General features: G+C 40.1%; 1 protein-coding gene and 1 long non-coding RNA gene across 4 annotated transcripts in view; one reads left to right on the top strand and one right to left on the bottom strand.

The window, feature by feature from the left end:
* Nucleotides 1-14,179, bottom strand: part of LOC121710991 (GTPase IMAP family member 4-like) — a 15,591-nt gene extending 1,412 nt beyond the window's left edge. Inside the window, exons 1-7 of one of the 3 annotated variants that reach the window (XM_042094231.1) lie at nt 12,727-12,806; nt 11,596-11,696; nt 5,785-6,588; nt 5,521-5,694; nt 3,690-3,947; nt 2,743-2,902; nt 1-538 (exon numbers count right to left, since the gene is read on the bottom strand). The exon at nt 1-538 is cut by the window's left edge and continues 1,412 nt beyond it. In XM_042094231.1, the coding sequence (XP_041950165.1) occupies nt 2,787-2,902; nt 3,690-3,947; nt 5,521-5,694; nt 5,785-6,588; nt 11,596-11,632 (1,389 nt within the window). In that variant the 5' untranslated portion in view covers nt 11,633-11,696; nt 12,727-12,806 and the 3' untranslated portion in view covers nt 1-538; nt 2,743-2,786. Of the gene's footprint in view, nt 539-2,742; nt 2,903-3,689; nt 3,948-5,520; nt 5,695-5,784; nt 6,589-11,595; nt 11,697-12,726; nt 12,807-13,981; nt 14,068-14,087 lie in introns of those variants that run through there. The other 2 variants (XM_042094233.1, XM_042094232.1) reach the window with 2 other exon arrangements.
* LOC121710995 overlaps nt 1-14,275 on the top strand; it is an 18,369-nt gene extending 4,094 nt beyond the window's left edge. Inside the window, exon 3 of the long non-coding RNA XR_006032205.1 lies at nt 14,183-14,275. This is a non-coding gene — a long non-coding RNA (uncharacterized LOC121710995). The remainder of the gene's footprint in view (nt 1-14,182) is intronic.
* The last annotated feature ends 367 nt before the right edge of the window (nt 14,276-14,642 follow it).

Here is a 14,642-nt window from a genome sequence, read left to right on the forward strand (position 1 = left end):
ATGTCATAGAACATAAGACAACAACTCTGCAAAACTGCAATTCTTGGTCACTCTTTCTTAAGTTGTCCTAGAAGTTGGTTGATTGTTGATTTTGTGGTAGCCTGATATAATGTGGATGTTCTGGTTTCTGACCTGCTGCCTAGCAGCACGGCAGAAGAGGGATGATGGTTCAGCTGCCATTAAGAAAAAGGTCAAGAAATACAAACTGTGGGAGTTGAATCTAGAATTGTTCAATTTGGGTGTCCACCTTGATGAGGACAGTTCAAGGAATGAAATGAAAAGCAAAAAGGAGGTCAAGCAGGCACTCCAGAAGCGTCTCATTAGTGAGCTGCTGAAGATACACGTGGACAGAGCCAACAAGAGGGCTAAAGAACTTCTCATGAGTAACCCAGATGTTATTACCCAGAAAGTGTTGAATTATGGGAATGCATCACTGGAAAACAAACTGGAACAGATGGAGAGAGATAACTCCATAACAATGGAAGGTGATGTCAACGTTGAGGAAAACAATAACAGCAGTGATGGAAGTTGTATTATCCTGGAGGAAGTGGAGAGCGCTCTGGGTGAGTATAAGTGCTGATAGGCCAGTAGAACAAAAGATCAAAATACATAAGTGACTTTTTGACATGATTATAAACATTGAGGAAGAGTGCTACATCATGCATATCCTTTTTTCCAGCTCTGACTCTGATTTCTGCTGAGCACTTGAAAAATGAAACTGTGAACAAAATGCCAAAGGATGGTATGTAACAGATATACATTTACAAGGGAACATACTGAATGAAATAACAAAAAAAAAACCTTTAGTTAGTTTTTTTCTGACTAACTTTCCTCTGAAATCTGCAGATGTAAAGAGCATCAGAGCGAAAGTCAGCACAGGGGAAGGTGACAACGCAGATTTCAACGTGGCAAATGACAAAGTGTGAAATTGCTTGGGCCTTGGACTGGAGATGGGAAGGACGACTGGACATTTTTGGTGTCTGGTTCTTCCGTTGCTACTCCTATTTTTATTTTTATTTTTTGCCCCATCTGGCTAAAACTTTTCAGTAAAAGTTTAATTGAACCTAATCTGTTCACGTCTCCTTCAACTTTATTTTGATGTGTACAGATAAATTTGTGCAATGAACATCTGCCCACTAATACTCTTCTGGCCAAATTTGACAAGTTCAGTTTGTCCCATGGAACCGGAGGCCACAATTAAATGACTGCAGGTACTTTATTTAGCAGGGGCCTCATCACAGAAACTCTGGAGCCTAATCTCAGTTTAGGATGGCATTTAGGATTGTTGGTATTACAGAAGCATGTCTCCTAACTGCATTTACATGCATAACTTAAGATAGGAATTTGACCATTACTGTACCATACTAACTTAGATTAGGATGGCCTAATCTAAAAATGTCCTCAATTCAAAATAACTGCTAAAGTTGAATGTAACAGTCTTGTTAGGTTGTTGCCTAGGCTATGACAAGATGAGAAACATGACTGGGACACCATAAAACATATTTTCAGCACTTAAAGCATATAAGACTACATTAAGGGGAATAGCAATAATAAACAATAATGCCAATGCAATCAATAGCCCATGAAAATAAACAATGAAAATAAACAAATAATATAATATAATATATACGGTGGCGCATTGCATTCACATCACAACAAAAAAAATCAGGTTATCTCATAATTATGACATATTATTTCATAATTACAAGATAATTATGAGATAAGGATAGGATCCATACTGAGGATCTAAACAGCCTTTCAATAAAAGCAAGCACATATTTCCTACTGATTTCCTGCTTTGAATGACTTTCGTACTTTGAGAGATTAACATGTCTTTAAGTGGCATGAAAAATAAGCCTGTCAAATCGCTGTCATAACGGCCAAAGGCAATACAATGTTGCACGTTGACAGTCCTAACCAGTAGGTGGAGGTACTAGGCCTACTACGCATAGGGCTACCTCCATCCACGATGTCACACGCACACTTATTTTGTGCAGCTAGGCTACTTGTTCAAGTGCCATTGATGAGATAAACAGTCAAATATTTTTTCTACACGTATTATATTGAGAGAAAATAGTCAGTTGTAAACAAATAACTCTTCTTATGTAACCCTTTTGTAAATGGACTGAAGTTGGCTCTAAATATCTACTTTTATCGATTATGCTAACCGTTAGCATCTCTATGGGATTTCTCATATACATTAGCCATAAGCTAACACATTAGTTTCTATTCTGTAACTTGAAATGCTAGTCTACATTTTGCTCTTAAACAAAACATTGAAGGAAATAACTGAGATGTACTCTGTAGGTCTGCTTAGTTTTACAGTGAATCCTAAGTAAAGGTTTGAAAGGAACTTCAGCTTCAGACTTTCTCTTGGGATGCTGTTAGGCCTATCTTCTCTAATGTTGCTAGCCCATGTCATTGCCACACACAAGTGGGGGCAGAATTGGAAATGTGTCATCATAATTGTGTGTCTTGAGTCTTATCTGTCTTATCATGACTTTAAATCATGAGTATTGAAAAGCCAACCATGTGCCACTCAAACACCTGGGCACATGAAACTTGGTGGGCATGTAGCTCCACTAGACTTTTACGGACACAGATGGTTGTCACAGAGGCATAACAAGTTAACCTAAGATACTTGACATGCATAGTAAGCTAATACAACAATAGAACAAGGAGGTGAGCTATACTCAACTCTTAACATTATGTATGACACAAATGTATACAAAGATGTAGGACAGTCTAGGACTTACTCCTCAGGAATAGTAACTCCAAACTGGCATTCAATTGGAATCAGAAACATTCTGCAGCTCTGTCTCTAGGCTGTCTATTTTCTCAATGATATTCTTCTTCATCTCTTCAATTTTCTCACTCCTGACTTTACGCCGAAGACCTTGTTCTGTAAATAAAAAGTTTACAAAAAGGGAATGAACAGGTGGACCTGAGCTACTGAGACTAAGATGAGGGGCTTATAACATTATAGGCAGTCGCCAGTTTGTTAGTCTGTACACTAACAGTGACTGCAGAAATAGCTTTAACTGAGACAGAAATTACTATATAATTTCAAGGTAAGCATTTTGTATTTAGCGTTTCATTCTTGGTATGGTTTTGTCCTCTGCAGTGTAACTAGTGGTACATTATCAACCCTGGACACACGGTGGTGTATCCCGTGAGGGAAATTTGGTCTCTGCATTAATGCAATCCGTGAATTAGTGAAACACACTGCACACACAGTGAGGTGAAGCACACACTAAACCCGGCGCAGTGAGTTGCCTGCAACAACAGCGGCGCTCGGGGAGCAGTGAGGGGTTAGGTGCCTTGCTCAAGGGCACTTCAGCCGTAGCCTACTGGTCGGGGTTCGAACTGGCAACCCTCCGGTTACAAGTCCGAAGCACTAACCAGTAGGCCACGGCTGCTGTGTTGTGTTTTCTACACCACAGATGGATAACCATGCAGGAGTATAGGTTCACAAACTCTTTACTGATACTTTCACTGCTGGACAGGCTCACTCAATGCATCTCTGTAAACTGTATCCATCCGCGGCTTCATAGGAAAACACAGTACCGCATTACTACACATAAAATAGTTCCTTTAACAAAAGAACATAACATATGGCACATACTTGACTGTGATTTTTCATATGATTGTGATGTGATGTACACTTACTGGAGATGGAGGACACTTACTTGCAGGTTCGGGTTGGAGGCTCATGTCAGATGTGTCAAGTCCAGGTACTTCTACTTCTTCCAGATCCCTCAGCAGTCTAGACAAGTAATCTTTGAACTCTTCAATCTCACCTCTTGAGAATACATCTGAGATGTTGGATTGGTATCCTGACGTGGCCTGTGAGTAGTTGAAGGTAGGGGGATCTTCATTTTCAATCTTCATTGTGGACATCCAGGCCAACACCTCATCAAACTTTTCCTTGGGTGCCCTGTCACTCACTGCACAATAACAAAGAAAGATGTGAGGATCTTGCCAATATTCTGTAAAATAGCACTTTCACAAAATGAAAAACAACAAGTGTTAGCTTCAATATGTTTGCTTGGTATTGGATTCAATTACCTATGTCCAAGGTTGGGTAGAAATGGATTTCATGTAATCTGGATTACGTAATCAGATTACAATATCAAGTAACTATAATCAACCCAGATTACAATAATTTAAAAAAATGTGTAATCAGATTATAGTTACATTGTTGGGGATTACTTGATTACATTTTATCATGCAAACAATGCAACCTCTGTATGATAGCCTAACTAATGTTTTTGACAAGCAGCCCATTTGTTTCTAGCCTGGGTGCCATTCCGAACTTAGTCCCGCCCCACGGGAAGTTCGGTCTGGCATTGCTCCATTGTGGGGCAAGTATGCTCGCCCTAAATCGGGCGGACCAATCAAATCAGGCTTTACGATGATGGACAGGTGAGCAACAGCGCCTGGTCTATCACGTCATCTGAGCACGCTTAGATTAGGCTTATGTTTGAAACAAAAACGCTGTGGCTAGAAGGATACATGGCTTTTAAGACCCCATATGGAAAATTCATATTATTTAATGAGTTTGTATCACTGAATTGTATGAAATGTATTTCTGAAAACTTTGGCCAAAGTTGAGATGTGGGAAAACAGCGCTGTTGCATTGCGACATGTTCCCTCATTCGTTTGAAATCTCTGATTGACCACCTGTTCGAGGGATTTGCGACAGCCTTTCCCAGCTGTTTAACATGTTTGTAGCATATCACTGTTCAACAGAATTATTTTAAAAACGGAGGGGATATAGGAGCAGAAGGATGGTTTGTGTGTTTTCTTCCTACACCTCACGGTAAGCTATTTTGTTGCTCTGATTGGTTAGGTCTATCCAATTGAGTGCAGAGGCATTCCCCCCCTGTATCGGTTGAAGCACGCCCCATAATTACGTCCCAATGGAGCAGTATCAGACTCATATTCTGACTAGAATTTGAGTATGACAACGTCAGGCTAATTTGTTTCTCTACTAGATGTCACTATCATCCACAATTGTTTCTTTGCAAGAAAAAGGTTCAAATCAAAACCCAAGATGGACATCGACCGGTAGACCCATTCCAGTCGGGAAAAATGTGTTCAGTACTTGGGAATATCACCACAACTTTGAATTAAAGACAGTGGAAAATAAGAATGTGTATGTTGTGTGCAAGTTGTTTAAAAAGAAATCCTAAAGTAATCAGATTATGTTACATGTTTTGGGTAATCCTATTGATTACATTACTGATTACAAAAATTGCCATGTAATCTGTAGTCAGTAATGGATTACATTTTAAAGTAATATGACCAAACTCTACCTATGTCTATGTCCTAGTTTTTAATATGAATTTCAATATTCTGCACGTAAATTGTAAAATGTAATTAAGGAACATAACAAGCTAATATAAAATACATAGCATACCGAGCCAATCTATAGAATAAGCAAACATTTAATTGACCTAAAATAACTCAACTCTAACATTATGTATATTACACAACTACAGACAAAGATGTATTTACTGCTTGGCCCTATATAGTCAAAACTGTTCCTCATCTTGGAATCTGGGATGTTGGATTTCAGGTCTGCCTCCATGCTCTTTAGTTTCTCACAGATCTTCTTCTCAACCTTCTCAGTCCTCTTGCTCTGGTTGATAAGTGAGAAGAAAACCTTGGGTTTCCACCAAGCATCTTGTTCTGTAAATAAACAGTTTAGAAACAGGAAATGATCATCTAAACCTTGGATATTGGACCTGACACACTGATTCTGATTCAGAAGACACATACTTGCAGGTTTGGGTTGGAGGCTTGTGTCAGATGTTTCAGGTCCAGATCCTTCTTGTCCTCTCAGATCCATCATCAGCTTGGACAGGTAATCTTTGAACTCATCATATATCTCTGCCTCTCGTTTCTTCCATTTTTCCTCCAGACAGACACTAATTTCTCTCTCTACCCTCTGGCTGAACTCAGTCATGTTTGGGATGTAGTGCTTGCCTTCGTTAATGGCCACCATCTCCTTAATCCTCTCCAGCAGCTTGGGGACCTGGTTGCTTTCACTCTTGCTCTTGTTATCGAGGACGTGGTACCTGTTGCCACATCTCTCCACCAGCTTCTGCAGGACGGGGCGCTCCACCATGATGTGCTCTTTGATGGCCTGGTCCCCCAGCTGGTCACCATAGGTAAACAACACCAGAGTGAATTTCCAAACATCCTCGCCAAACAAGACCATGTGGTCCTCTAGTTGGCTCTCCACTGCATCATGTTGCTGTTCAGTAAAGGAAGCGTCTGTGTCAATGACCAACAAGAACACATGAGGCCCAGGAGGGCACAGGAAGACGCTCCGCATGATTTCCTGTTTAACATGCTCTGTGGTGTCTTTCACATTCAAGTTCTTCAACCAGCCAGGAGTGTCTACAACCTTAATTGGGGTTTGATCCATATGTCCCTCGTGCATCATTGAGCTGGTTATCATATTCTCAGACTCATGGATCTTGTCTCCCAGGATTGTGTTTAAGGTAGCACTCTTTCCCACAGATTGACTTCCAAGAAGAACCACCCTAAGTTCTGCGATTGGCTCCACTTGTTCAAGTTCTAGAGAGTAGTGTAAATAGTGTTAATTTTGTCACCTATTTTTAATTTAGTCTTAGTCTTGTGGCAAAATGTCCTTTTTAGTCTTTGTCATATTTAGTCATTCAAATATCAATTTTGTTAGTCAAGGTTTAGTCGACTAAAAGTCTCGTCATTTTAGTCTAGTTTTAGTCAAAAGAAAACTAAGGTATCTTAGTCTTAGTCAGTTTTAGTCAAAACATTTTAGTCTTCTTTTTTTATAACAAATTATTTCTGATTACCATTTGAGTCAAATAGTGTTTCACACATCTCAATTTTCCAACAATATTGTGTGTCCACAGGGCTACTCGTCTGTTATAATTACTTATTCTGATGTTTTGTCAGTCAGTATGTTTACATGCACAGGTAAGTCAAGCTAGTTATAGCTGGGCTGGGATTTGACCATATACAGTAAAAGATTTGACTGGACCACTGTCATGATATTCGTAGACCAGTGTTTCTCAAAGTGTGGTCCGGGGACTACTGGTGGTCCGCAAGCTATCCCAAGTGGTCCACGAGCAGACATGGTAAAATATAATATAGATGAGTTGTTTGAATATTGAACCAACTTGTATGTAAATCCAAACAGTTCTGCAACACTGTCTATGTAAGATATGCCAGTTTAAATCATACAGTATGAATCCTCTGACACAATAAGCAAAGTGCAAAGACAATAAGCAAGGTGGTTCAGTGAGTAGGCCTATTGTGTAGACTAATATACTGTTGAAGAAGGTCTATTTTTTTATTTTTTAGCTAGGGTTAGTTAAGTGGGCCTTCGTCTGAAAAAGTTTGAGCAACACTGTCGTAGACCCAAGTATTAATGTTTTACTCCGCCACGCTAGATGGCAACACGCTAGATGGCCAAACGCAACACATTCCCCAAACAAACTCTCCATCTTAGCCATAGCTAACTTGCTAGCGAACTTTCCATATTAGCTTACTTGCTAGCAAACTTTGCATCATCAGTGTAACTAGTTAAATAGTTGATATTACATGCTGAACATTTTCGCATGGACATTCTGGGGGATGTTAATTTGTATGAGAGAAGCTTCAACTTCTGGGTATGTAGCATTGTGGCATAAAGCATAAGTAGTTAGCTTGCTAACTCTGGCAGAAATCTCCGGGTGTTTTTGTTCCATGTAGTTTCGTGTTGCAGTCACAGGGTAGTAGCAACAGCACGTAGACTAGCCTACAGGAAAGCTGTTGAGCATGAACTCATTCGGAATATTTTGAAAACGTAACAGCTAGATATTCTGTCTTCTCATTTTGTAGATGAAAATGAAGAGAGATTTTATCTTAGTTTTTATTTCATGCAAAACATTTTAGTCTCGTCTTTTTTCGTCAACAATAATGCATCTTAACTCATTGAATGCCAAGCTGTTTTCAGAAGCTTTGTCCTAGAGTGCCAGCAATCTAGACCATTGTTGATGATTTTTGTTCAGCCACAGCATATTCTGTGTTATAGCTATGAACACATACAATGGCTCGTTTGAAAGGTGAGACTTTAAGCTCTCAGTGGGTGCTAACCGTGTATTTCTACACGCCTCTGTTCCTGAGAAATCCCAAGCTAAACAGTGGCTAGTTTTCATCAAAATCGCTTTTTTTTCTAGAAATGGAGATATAACATCTTTCATGAAATATGAAGTGTTGCCTGTAAAGTTTCCAGGAAGTGACCTGGCGAGACTGCCACCTAGTGATAGACCCACGAAAATGGCCTGGTTTTGAGCTGACGTGCATGCGTCACTGATTCGATCCAAAGCGGCAACCGAGTTATGATAAAATGTCCAGATAAAATGTCCAGATTGTGCGTTTTCATGAGTTTTCGTGGCATCATTTCGTCGCATCTGACGAAATTAACACTAGTGTAAAAGAAAAAGCTGGACATGATTTTAGACTTAAACTCTCTTTGACTCTCTATCTGTATCAGAACTGTCTCCAACCTCTTGTTGGTGTTAAGTCCCCCAGCTCTGGTGTCTGTCCCTACACTTGTGTTTATCTGTTTGGTGACCCCTGTTGGTTTCCATTAATTACAGGTGAGCCACACCTGAGCAAGGTCTACCTGTGCGATAGCAGGATTCTAGGACCGCTCCTGTGGGGCGCACACAGAGACTGATTGATTTGCAAAAGGAAGCACAGCCGTGTTTTCGGTGCTTCTGTGACTTCCGTGACTAGCTGTCCACATGGCAATATAATTTGTTCCCGCTTCGCTTCCCTTTGTTGAACTTTACTTTTTACCCTTTCTGTTAATAAAGATAACCCTTATTGTTACATCGAACCCATTAATGTGCGTATGTTCTTATGTTATGGCTGGTGTCCGACTGTCCGTAACATAGTTGTCTCCAGGATAATTTTGAAATAAGACTGGTGTTAATCGTAAGACTTTTGAAAACGGTATGTTAGGTGAGTATTCTGGTGATTGTCTGTTCCTTGCTTTATTAGTCAACTGAAATGTTTGTTTTATTTGGATGGATATCTCAGACGGAGGCATGACTTGAGTGAGTGATGGTCTAGGCCAGTGGTCCCCAAACTACGGCCCGCGCCACCTCATTTTGGGTGGCCCCCCAAAACATGTCCGTGGTATATAGCATCTGGCCCGCATGGGAGTACGACATCGTCAAACTATAACCTCCGTAATTTTCCCCATTCATTCTCTATGGCGAGTCTTAAAGCGATGGTTCGGAGTAATTTCACCCTAGGGTCCTTTGCACCATGACCCCGAGCCTAACACCCTCCCAGAACCTGTTTTGCCTTGGTCGAACCCTGGTCGAGTAGCGCTGTCAGAAACAAATTACTTTCTGCAGGCGCTTATGGAACCTATAGAGTATCTCGTAAATGACCCCACTAATAATGCCCTGAATGGTACGAAACTTCTACAGTAGTACAACTATGTTCTGTACTCATAAAACGAGGTATTGAAAAGTTTATAAGTACACCAGGAGTTTATTTAAATAACACTTGCCTGATGGATTCTACTCTCTGCTGCTATCTACCGCTGCGTCAACGTTACTTCCGTGATTTGGGAAAAGCCCGTAAAAGTCCTGGCAGGAAGCATGCATAAGGATGTAGATCCAGGAATGCACTAATATTTTGTTCGTAGTGCCAGTTTGCAACAATTATTAGTTAACACTAAGTTGTGAACACTTTGGAAAAAAATATTAAAAACTGGATATACCAAAAAACTTTGATGTAATCGCTTCGACCAAGGGAAAACAGGTTCTGGGAGGGTGTTTGGCTCAGGGTCATGGTGAAAAGAACCCTAGGGTGAAATTACTCCGAACCATCGCTTTAACAGTACACATGTAATACTCTTTTTGTCCACTGGTGGTTGTTTTGGCGCTGTTTTGCGTTTGCCATCGAAAATGGAATGTAGGCCTACCTGCCTATGCTGACTGTATCAGTGCTCAAAGTATTCTAAACGTTTATCAATTCATTGTTAATAACTAACCTCTATTCAAGTCATATTTATGGGACTTTATTTTTTTTTCTAGGATAATTATTTCTATTTTTTATTCACTCGTTCAAATGTTCATACAAATTCACAATTCACAAAGTTCTCATCAGGTGAGTGAAAGTGGTCATTTCAGATGTTTTTGCCAGCACTTCATAAAACGTGCAGATCGTGGAAGGCAATTGCAAGATCTGTCTGCAGGCTAAGACTCTTTTATTTTTAGGTCATGTGACATGGTGACACGGTGGTAAGTCCCTCCCTGGCTGACAGAAGTCGGACAGGATTTCTAACCAGTAAGCATTTCGTCCATCCCAGTATGCATTCAACCCAGCATGCATCACATCAAGTCAGATCTGAGCAGATCTGCATGAAGACGAACAAGCCTATTGTGTTGTGATGAACGTGAAAGGAAGTGACGTCATTTCACAAGTTGCGGGTTGTCACAAGCCACTCTTAAGATGAGTACGACGGACAAGTGGATCACACGATAATAATGGCAATAGTCAACTTGCAACTTGCTTGCAATAACTTTGTTAGCAAAATGCGGAATCCCATTCAATCTCAATGGAGCAATGGTAGCTAACAGTTCAGCCTATTGAAAAAAAATAATGTTTTCTTAACATGCTCAGTACATAAAAATAGATGTTTGTTGTTTTATTAAGCATTTGATAAGGTAAAATGCCCAGTTAAGATTTCAACATAAACACTTAGCGGAGTAAAAAGATATAGAAACCCTCTCTTTTTCCTTGCTTCACTGTCGTGATGCTGCCATCTTTGTTGAAATTTTCAGAAGCTCACAGATGGTAGAAATGATGTTGCCCAATCTCAATGGTTAAGTGTTGCTCAGAAACATTGCACAAAAAGTTGCCCTGTGTATCATCGAATGTCAATAATAAGCAGAATAAATTGAAACTAATTCTATGAAGCACCCCTGTTAAGATAATATACATGTTAACGTGTGTGTGTGTGTGAGAGTGTGTAACTAACACTTAGTTCCAAGATAATATACAGCTATAAGATATAAGATACAGCTCTGGAAAAAAAAACTAAAAGACCACTGCACATTTTTCTGATGTCATTCTACAATTGCTCAGTGACATTCGAATGAGTTGACGGTCATTTGACCAGAGAGCTGTATGAATATCAGGCCTAAATTTGGGGTGGGGCGGGGTGGGGTTGCAGAAATATCTTAATAAATATGTCCTGTTTTTTTTTTGCCTTACAGTGTACAGGCTCTTGAACTGGTTCCATTCAGAATTCTTTGAATGACATTTTGAATAGAACCAGGATGCTGCATGTATAAAAATGAAATGTGTATGTATACACAATATCACATAGGCATTAAGATCACACGTTCTTGATTTGTCAAGTACTATAAATCTAGTCTAATCCTTTGTGCTAACCATTAAATTCTAGCCATTCAGTTATTTCTCATGATAACGCTTTTGTGACCATGTAAGACTGTTAATCCACTCCCTATATACCTTTTAAGGAATGCTAATGAGTCTTGACTTGTAACATTGCCACTATTTTGGAGGCCCCACCTTGTTTCTGTGCCTTGAGCTCCTCTGTCTTCTCCATGCTGCACTGTTTCACAAGACTCCTTTATTCCTTGATGATCTTAAAGACGTTGAACACATCAGATCTGCACACAGGATTTCTGCTCATAGTCAAATTGCACATTGAAGATTTGACACAGCATCGAATCATCTGCACAGAATCGTATCATCCGCATAGAAGTGCACTATGCAATTTCTACTGAAGCAAGAAAAGGAAACTTCATCAAAACCCAAAAAGGCCAGGTTTAGTCTTAGTCTATTCTTGTAATGATTCCAACACCCTTGTTAAATATGGGACCCTGGATAGGTCTGTAGTTATTCATATCACTTGGGGCACCTCCTTTATATAGGAGAAGTCACTAGGGCTGTTCCCGCTGTTTTGGAATAGAACCAGAGAAGAGTGTTAAATTAAAAATGTGAGTTAAAGGCATGATGGGGGCTGTGATCTTTAAAAGATGAGTGTCCAACTGATCTGTACCCAGTGAGAATTACATACACTTGGAACAATGTATAGAAAACTTCAGATTGGTCCACTGGTCTGAATGAGAAGGAAGAGTTCATATGAAAATGGGCTGGCTTTTTTAATGGTTGCATCACAACTCACTTGACTAGACTTCCTTTGAAAATAAGACCACAACTGGTTTGGCTGGCTTGCCTGGATAGTTTATGCCAGTCTTTGCTGTTTTTATATAATAAGATGAACTGCAGTTATAATGAGCCCAGACTCTTCACTCTAAAGAACATGTTCAAGCAAGAAACAACTGCAATACACAATTTTAGGCATACGACATGTTGGAGTCGATTCGATTGAAATAACTCAAAAACCTCTGCAGTGTAATGACAATTTGTACAGTAAATCAAATTCACAGTAAATCCCTTATTTCATCATCAGTACAGATACGTTGCATTTATGATAATAAGTGATTTATTGACCTGACTATGTCCTCTACTAATGAACCAGTACAATGTTTTGGTAAAGGTTAGTCACAAAGCGTAATGGAATAAAACAGTAATGAAACATATCATAATGAAACATACAGCCCAAAACACTGCAGTCGTGCACAGTAATATGGTTTTGACACGACCCCTTCCTATCTGATGAGATTTATAACTTACCCAACTCTGGCGTCTGCTTAGTGATCCTGCTCTGACTTTGCTCTAGTTTGGATGTATCGTCGTACATGGGTGTCTATAGGTGCACTGTTTAGTTTTGGTTTATTGGAAACTGGTTCAACTTGTTGATATGAGAATCTGATTTGTTATTCCTGGTTTACCACAGGTCAAACTCAAGTATGCGTAACCACTTTACGCCTGTACCTGTTTATTTGCACCTCTCTCAGTAAGAGACATTCCCATATGGAGGTAAAGAGGTAGAGCCAGGGAAATGGCATAATAAACTAGCTGCAAAACTAACATAACTGTTTATCATACTATAAAGGTAATAACAAACATCCATCCAAACATCCAACAGCCTTATAATTTTATAATTTCACAAAAATGATTATCTATTTTCTATGTGTTTTTCTGTATAATGACTGTGTGTCATTAAACCACGTGCACTACACTACAGTGCTTAGTTGCTTGTCTACAATGTTGGCCTACTCGGATAGGTGCAACAGAGTTAGTGATAGAAACATACTTTATCTTTTACCATTTTATCAAACGTCACAACATTCTGACTTATTTGACCCAATTCTATGTTTCCAATGTGAAATAGCGTATTACAGAAGATTATTACAGAAGATTGTAACCTGCGCTGCCCCTTTAAGAGAGTTCACTTTGTTGTCGGCATCTCTGCCTTGCCCTAAGTCTGCAGTTGCTGAACTGAGGAAACGAAGGCTGCTACTTAGCCTAATTGTAAAAGTGTATTTTCAAGTGATACAACTCAGATGCAATATAATGCAGTTATAATTGTGCAAGTAACCATGTAACATTCAATATACTGAGGAGCAGCAGAGATCAACAGGCTCATGACAAGAGTGAGTAACCAGGGCTCATTCAATTTGGCCCTTTATAGGGAAGAATGGCCACCCCTGGTCTATTATAACCGCTCAGTCAGCTGAACTGAGGAAAGACAGCACTTCGCCTGAATAAAAGAGCAACCAGAACCATCAGTGTGGCCATTATTCCTCCAAGTGCATTACAGTGAGTACATAGCCCCATTTCAAAGGCATATGGAAAAGGCCAAAAAATCATAGGAATCAGACTTGGCCTGTAAAACATTGCACAATAAATCTGATAGATAGACCTTGTATATGCATATGTGTGCATGTGTGTGTGTGTGTGCTCTTGCTCTTGTTGAGGACATGGTACCTGTTGCCACATCTCTCCACCAGCTCTCCATGGCGGGGGCCCTTCATCATGTATGGTCCTCTAGCGCCCTCTACTGTTGAGCTGTGAAAGGTCCTGGTAGGACCAGCAAAAAAGCATGAGGTCCAGGAGGGCAGAGTGTTAGCCCTTGGATGATTGTCTACCACAAGAACTTTATGGCCAGCCACATCTGCTGTAGCCTGCTGGGACTCAGTGTTGCAAAGTATGTGCAGTAGGTCCTGGCAGAGAACACTGTTTCCAGCAGAGCTAGTGAGCGGAGCGGAGAGAGAGTGAGCGAGGGGCGGAACGGATGGAATTTTGTTGGAGCGTGGAACGCTTTTTAATTTAGAGGCCGAAACGGCCGCTCTGTTCCACTCCAATTTTTAGTTTTTTTGTATATTACTTATGTAAGTGCATGTTGTGTGTGATGTCTGTATGCTACTGATCATGGGCGGACTGGCCATCTGGCATACCGGGCATTTTCCCGGTGGGCCGACGCACCTTTTGGGCCGATAGAATAGGCTATATATAATTTAATCATTCTGACCAATGATCGGCCCAAAGAAGGATAATCAGCGGCCCATTGATTACATTTCCATATTGACACTCGACTGATCCAATAACAGCTCCTGTCAGGCCCCACCCCTCCCATTTTGGCTCAGAGCCAGGATTCTGTGAGTGCATCAAAAGTTAATCGAAGTTAAAGTTAACAAGAAGTTTAA

This window comes from Alosa sapidissima, chromosome 6 (genome assembly GCF_018492685.1).
Source record: "Alosa sapidissima isolate fAloSap1 chromosome 6, fAloSap1.pri, whole genome shotgun sequence".
NCBI classification, from domain to species: Eukaryota; Metazoa; Chordata; class Actinopteri; order Clupeiformes; family Clupeidae; genus Alosa; species Alosa sapidissima.